At 46.6% G+C, this 7,243-nt stretch overlaps 1 protein-coding gene across 1 annotated transcript; it reads right to left on the reverse strand.

Moving 5' to 3' along the window:
* Nucleotides 1–72: 72 nt before the first annotated feature.
* Nucleotides 73–7,108, reverse strand: pnkp (polynucleotide kinase 3'-phosphatase). The gene is made up of 17 exons (XM_079353339.1): nt 6,824–7,108; nt 5,742–5,788; nt 4,880–5,158; nt 4,495–4,791; nt 3,760–3,839; nt 3,535–3,592; nt 3,346–3,453; nt 3,015–3,086; nt 2,771–2,819; nt 2,264–2,334; nt 1,971–2,063; nt 1,802–1,898; nt 1,657–1,718; nt 1,417–1,526; nt 1,237–1,324; nt 1,091–1,158; nt 73–307 (listed from the first exon to the last, which is right to left on the reverse strand). Exons 1-17 carry the CDS (start codon nt 6,942–6,944, stop codon nt 187–189), a joined length of 1,821 nt encoding a protein of 606 aa, XP_079209465.1. The 5' UTR covers nt 6,945–7,108; the 3' UTR covers nt 73–186.
* Between the last annotated feature and the right edge of the window lie 135 nt (nt 7,109–7,243).

Consider the following 7,243-nt stretch of genomic DNA (forward strand, 5'->3'; position numbering starts at 1 on the left):
GTATGATGATTTTTCAGCTGTGATGCAGTAAACTTTAGTAAAGCATATTAAAAAAAAAAAAAAAGATTCTGCTTGTTGTCAAATCGTTTAATTTGTCATCTCGGTGTGAAAGAAATCTCGGGTGTGTTTTGAGTCAGCGGCTTCACTGGAGGAGACGTCAGAGGTGTTGGAGAGCCGGCTGTCCAATCAGCCCTCAGAAAACTGCCGGAACACGGTTTCTGATTGGCTGTCTTTGAAGTATGGGACAAAGTGGATCTGGATGATTTCTGAAAATCCCTCCGAGAGCGAAGGAGCCACAAAGTGTTTCCTGTCCGTAGAGAGAGAGAGAGAGAGAGAGCGAGAGGGAGAGAGAGAGAGAGAGAGGGAGAGGGAGTCAGATTAGAGCAGATAAGTACAACAGGCTTTACACCGTATCAGAAGAGCAAACGAGTGTTGGATATCACGCTGCATCGAGCGGCAGCAGACACTCGCTGTCACATACTCACTCCTCCGCTCCGTCAACAGAGGAGACTGAAGAATACAGACAAGCTAAGCCTTCAATCAGAAGTCCAGGAGTTCAGTATTGATCCTCAGCTCCTGCAGCGACACGTCTGATGTGACCTTTAAAAAGACGCTTCTTCCCCTCTCCAGCATCAGAACGTGGTGTTTTGTATCGACTCATTCAACAACTCTCTAAACTCGTCGATAAGCTGCTTCGTGTTGACTCAAGTCAAAGAGAAATATTTCAACACAGATATTCTAACCATCAGCACACGAGCTCTGCTGCATGAAAAGAGCAGCTTCCCCTGACCCTCCTGGTGTCTGAGCGAGGGCGGGATGGAGAGGCTGCTCGTGCTGCTCGGCTGCAGGCTGTAAGAACTCTTAAAATCTATCCGATGTAGGATCACATTGCTATATTAGAGTTTGACATGATCTCACTGTTTTTACTTGAAGGAATAGAAAAACTAAGGACTGGAATTCAACCTCCAAGCTGAAAATATGTTAAAGGTCGAACCGCTTGGTGACATTAATACAACTGATTTTTAACCCGTCGTCGTTGGTTTTTATACGAGCAAAAGAGAAGTGAACAGAAAGCAGTTTTTTTCCTTACTTGTAGCTGTGAAACACCATGTCACTGACTTTGGCGTGTTTGACGTCGGAGGGAGTCATCTCACGGAACTGAGGGCGACAAAAACATGATGAGCAGCACGCTGAAACGATGCATGAAGAGTGACGCTTTCAGGGGGCGGGTCTTACTCTGTTGTTGTGTTTGGCTTGCTCCAGAGAGGCTGAGAACTGGAAACAACGGCAGGGCACTCCTGCAGCCTTGGCCACGTCCAAATATCTACAAACACCCAAAAATAAATTCACATTGTTTTTTTTTTTTTAAACATCAAGACACATCGATGCATCGCCACAAAAAGTTTTATGCTTCACCGTTTGCGAGACTCTGGGTCCGGGTTCGTGTTGTCGACGGCGACACTTCGGCCCTCTTTCAGCGCGCGCTCACACGCCGACACGCAGTTCTGCCACGAGCCGAGTGTGTCCTGACTCACAGAACAGGGAAGAAGAAGGGACACAACGAGTCAGCGAGGACTTCCACAAAACCGATTTAGAAATGTCCAAACAGAATCAAAACCACATGAAGTCCTTGTGTTATTATTCAGATCCACTCACCCTGTTCACGTACACGTAGCCGTTGGGGATAACGTGGGTGTGGAAGAAGGTGGATTTACCGGCTGTGAAGAGAAGAGAGACGACGTCAGAGTGTTTTTTGGTGCAAAGTCGGGTGAGAAAAATGTGATGCATCATTTCCTCTTACATGCAGGGAAGCCCACGGCAACAATGACCTCGGTCTTGGTTGAGGTGAGGGAGGCGGACGGTGGGTCGAACAGGCTCGCGGTGGAGTCAACCCTCCTCTAAAATATCAGATAAAGAAGAATATTAAGAAAATGCAGGGCATCAAAATACAGTTTGTTGATTGTACTCACGGGGTCAAAACTCGGCAGGCTGTAGGGGGCGCACTTCCACCCCAGGAAATACTCCTCTGGGGTGTGGAACTGCAGCCCAATGTTTAGAGCGAACTACAGAAGCAGGAAGGAAGAAAATCACTGGAACACAATGCTCTCATCTCGGCACAGGAAACATGAGCTGCAAGATCACGTGTAGACATAACACCTGACATATAAAAGAAGTCCTCGCGAGGCGGGGGAAAGAAAGAGGAAGAGGAGGAGGAGGAAGGAGAGCAGCAACAGCAAAGCAGAGTCAAGATCTGCAGACTTACCAGTCGGTCACTGCAGGAGAAGTCCTTCTTCTTCCTCCCTGGAGCCCAGTTCTCTGGTCTCCCTGCAGCATCTGTGCACAGAGTGAGACGCTTAATAAAAAGTGCTTTCACTCCAGCTCTTTGCCTGTCACTAGATCGTGACTAAATTAGGACCGTACGACGCTTGTTTGCATGGATGTGTATTCAACTGGTACCATGACAAATTCAGTTTTCTCTGTTGTAGATGGATGCTTGTGGTTGTGTTGTGTGTGTGTGTGTGTGTGTGTGTGTGTGTGTGTGTTATTTTCTCAAACATTCAGGTTTTTCATGCCGTCGTCTGTGAAAGGCTTCTTTGCTTCCTGATCTTTAAGAACTTGAAACCAAGTCCGGCTTCCTTTCGGATTAAACCGTGCGCATGCGTTCACCTCCGAGAGCGCTCATCAGATAACTTCAAACACACGTCCGCCTGCAGGTATGCAGACTGTTATCTCTACGGCAACACAGCTTCATACACCTGAGCGTACTCACCTCCCACATAAAGACTCTGCGCCTTGTCGACAGTCACACCCTCGTTTGCCTGAAGAGGAGACACGCATGCAAAGTAAGTCATGTGTCTCCCTTAAACAGACGGCTCTGAGTCAGAGGAGCACAGGACAACAGTGAGACTGCTGGGATGACTCATCTAATTAAATACACACACAGTGTAAAGAGTGTGAATAGTGGGAGGTGTGGTTCTTATTATAGGTGTGTGTGTGTGTGTTCGTGCTCTTACCTTCTCACACAAGTGATTCCACATTCCCATCACGGGTTTCCTGTACATACCAGGACCTGTTGCTACAAACACCTGAGACACAAACAAGAGGAGGATATCAGCTTCTTCATGAGAGAGAGAGAGAGCGAGCCCCCCCCCCTGCTGCATCCACACGTCACCTCACTACAACTGCATGCAAACATTTCACTGAGGGGCTGACAGGAGAAGCTCAGGGTCGAGGATATGAGGAACTTTGTGCATTTGGGAAAACTGAAAAAAATAAAATAAATGCGTATCCGGCCGATTCTCCTTCTGACAGCCAAAAGCAGAAAACTCAGTCAACATGACCAACCTGCACAGGCAACTTCAGCTTGGTGAGGATGTCCTCTACTTTACACTTGAACACTTCTGGTCTCAGTTTGCCTTTCGTGATCCCCATCTGGTTGGTGAAGAACACCACCTGCGGGGGAGGGGAGCAGAGGAAAGGTAGACCAGGAAGTAAAGGGCCATTTTTCCAGTTATGATCACAACGTTTTCTCACCTTGTATCCTTTCTTGAGCAAGCTGGCCAGCCTGGGCTGAATCTCCGGGTACAGGATTCTGTTAATGCAACACAGAGAACTTCAAGAAAATGACAATAAACCAGAAAATCTAACACACGCACAAAAACAAAAAACACCACAGAGCCGGAGAGAGCGCTCAAAGACAGAGAGGCCGTGTGTCACATTGTTCAGCTGAAGAAAAAGGGAGAGTTGGGGCGTTTGCACCTCCAGTCATCCGGCGATGTGGGAAAGACTTTTCCAGACTTGGTGGTGATGATGCAGCCGTCTATGTCGAACCCAGCGATCTGGAGGACAGGAGAAAACGACACCTTGAGACATTTGCACATTGGCAGCACAGACCAAACAGAAGTCAGCCTCTGTAGTTTAGCAGATGGCTGTTCCGTCATGAGCCCGGGTCTGCTGAAGATTTCTGCCTGTTAAAAGGAAGTTTTTTCTTGCCACGCTATGACGGATTAAGCTGAGCTCTTGTAATATAGCCATCAGTAAGGTCCTTTACCTGCTTTTTGTAAACATAACAATGAGCATGGTCTTGTTACCTGCTCTTTTGTTAATGTTAACAGACAAACAGTAAGGTCTTTTACCTGCTTTTGTAAAGTGTCTTGAGATAACGCCTGTTATGAATTGACGCTATATAAATAAAGATTGATTGATTGATTGATTGTAGAGCACTTCTGTGTTTGCCTGACCCAAAAAACTCTCCGAACACAGAAGAGCAGGAAATCTGCAGAATTTGCACAAACTGTCATCTGTGATGTTTTTTTATGACAGACACCCTCGATGGACTTCCTGTTGGACTTCCCTCCTGGGTGATTGGACCACACAGTAAGTAGGCATCCTTAATGCTTAGTGTGAATGCACCCTGGTGGTGGTCTGATCCCACATTAAGTACCCCCCCCCCCCCCCCCCCCCATGTCAAAATGTTAGGCCCCTCCCTCCCACCTTGTCGCTCCCTTTGACACCAGCAGCAGTGTAGAGCAGCAGGTTGCTTATCTGCTGCCAGTTGCTCTTCAGACAGCCTTTAGTCGATGAAGACGGCGATGGCGGCTGAAGGCTCGTTCCCTCTTCTGTCAGAGACTTCTCTGCCAACTCTTGCAGCTGCTTCAGCTTTTCCTCCGCCAGCCTCTCCTCCTCCTCCTCATCCTCGTCCTTCATCCCTCGAGCTGAGGCCTCCTTGTCTTTTTTTTGGCGCTTCCCTTCAGGGCGCCCACTCTCTGGGCTCAGTCGTCTTTTAGAGGACTGCACAGAAAAACAAAGAATACAGTGTCACTCATGTTCACCTACATGTTTGGTACACACACTAACACAAGGACTAACAGTGCGTTACCTTCATGGGAGACGTAGAAAAGAAATCCTTTATACTGCGCTTCGGATTTGGACTGGACTTTGCCTCTTGTTCCGTCTGCTCTTTTGCTCCTCTTGTCTTTTCGGAGGTTTTAAGTCCTCTCTGCGCAGCAGTGGAGGCGGCTCCGTTTGAACTCACAGCGAAGTGCAGTTTGAATGGATGCTTCTGGTTGACAAGGTAGAGTGTGCCCCCGTGTTTCAGTTTCCCAGACTGGCCGCGACTCAGCTGCTCACCGTCAAGAGAACTTGGATTGGGACCCAGCTGAGGAACGATAAAACAGGACATGCATGGACATTGGACTGCAGTTGAGTTTACAGGACTGGAGATAAGCAGGGTGTGTCCGAGCACTGACGTCGTTTTTTTAACATTACTGATGTTTTCATTATGCAACACCAAAACGTTCATCATGTCTTTAACGAATAAGGTGTTTTTGTTTCTTTTCTCAGACACTAAGTGTTAAAGTAGATGGAGCTCATACCTGACAGTTTTGGCGAATGTCTCTCGCCTTCTTCAGAGCCTCACTGACTGCGTGTGACGCGTCAGCCGGCAGATATTGTCAGCTGGCACCTGCGGCACGCCCAGCAGGGCAGTCAGATCCACCAGTCTGACCAGGCCGTGGTGGGCGTGGTCAGACCGGCTGACACGTCACACGCAGTCAGTGAGACTCTGAAGAAGGCGAGAGACATTCGCCAAAACTGTCAGGTATGATCTACTCTAACACTTAGTGTCTGAAAAAAGAAACAAAAACGCCCCAACACCAAATATTGTTTCTGTGTGGTGTTTGTTGAGTGTCGAGGGACACAAACTAAACGATCATGTGACACTGCACGCTTTGTTTTCATACCTGAGTGACAACCACATCCTGGTCTGCATAGCAAGCCACCACCTTCACTGGAGGAGACATGAAGTCTGTTAGCATCATTTAAACACACAAACATCTCCTCATGCATACATGTTTGCACTGACACAATTTTACAGTGTGCACACGTCTGCCTTTTCTCTTTTAACCGGACGAGTCGCAGAAACCTACAGAATGGGAAATCGCGAAATTGCTTGTTGTGAAATCAACGTTATGCTAATGACGACGATTTGCAACAACAGCATATTCCATATTTCATTTCCACAAACAAGTGACTGTGTGCTGTAAAAGGCAGGTTAGCCTACTTAATGTTAGTGTTAGGGACGCACCAGTACGCTGATATCGTCCCTGCTGACACACAGAAGAAAATAATGTGGCATGAACTGATGTCAGTATTGGATGTTTGTTTGTGTCAAATCCATTTAATGCTGACGACTCAGTACAGAACTACAGATTGAAAGAAGAGGCCCTGATGTTCCCAATCGGTGTATCTTTTATCATCTTAGTGAATAAAAATCTAATGTAATAAATAATCTGAAAATATTGTGAGCTGGTCAGTGAAATTAGTGGTTATGGGGAAGTTTGTTAAAAAAACTAAACAGAACTATGTGTCACATCCTTTTTAGAAGCTGAGCACCTCTAAAATCCTCCACGACTAAAGCTTTGAGATTTATACAACAATCTGCAGGATAAGGACTACAATACTCTGCAGGATAAGAACTACAATACTCTGCAGGGTAAGAACTACAATACTCTGCAGGGTAAGAACTACAATACTCTGTAGGATAAGAACTACAATACTCTGTAGGATAAGAACTACAATACTCTGCAGGATAAGAACTACAATACTCTGCAGGATAAGAACTACAATACTCTGCAGGGTAAGAACTACAATACTCTGCAGAATAAGGATTACAATACTCTGCAGGATAAGAACTACAATACTCTGCAGAATAAGGATTACAATACTCTGCAGGACAAGAACCACAATACTCTGCAGGATAAGAACTACAATACTCTGCAGGATAAGAACTACACGGATCTGCGTGACTGGCGCGTTTCCTCACCCTGATGCCTGGAGCATTTCTGATCGGCCACCCCGGTGTCCGGACCCCGGCCCAGAATCACAGCTCGTCCATCCTCCAGGAGGACCCGAGCCCCGGAGGGCCCAAGCAGCGAACAGGACATGTGAGCGGAGTGCGTCACTTTAAGTGTCCGGGTGTGTTTTTAGCTCAGAGACATAAAACACAACTTATCACAGTAAAAAACACTTTAGACACAACTTCTGAGTAAAGTCGTGGGACACAAACCACTCGGGGACGCTTTTTTTTGTTTAACTGTCCCCCGCGGTCCATCAAAAAAATAGGCTCGTACGGAAACATGACCCATTTTAAGGTTCCGCTTACTTTTCCGGGTTTCTCCCCATGTTTTCTCCACATTAAATCATTGAAATCATAGAATTGAAATATGTGTTTTTAATTTGTTGC

The sequence above is a fragment of the Symphodus melops genome, assembly GCF_947650265.1.
Source record: "Symphodus melops genome assembly, chromosome: 10".
Classification (NCBI taxonomy): domain Eukaryota; kingdom Metazoa; phylum Chordata; class Actinopteri; order Labriformes; family Labridae; genus Symphodus; species Symphodus melops.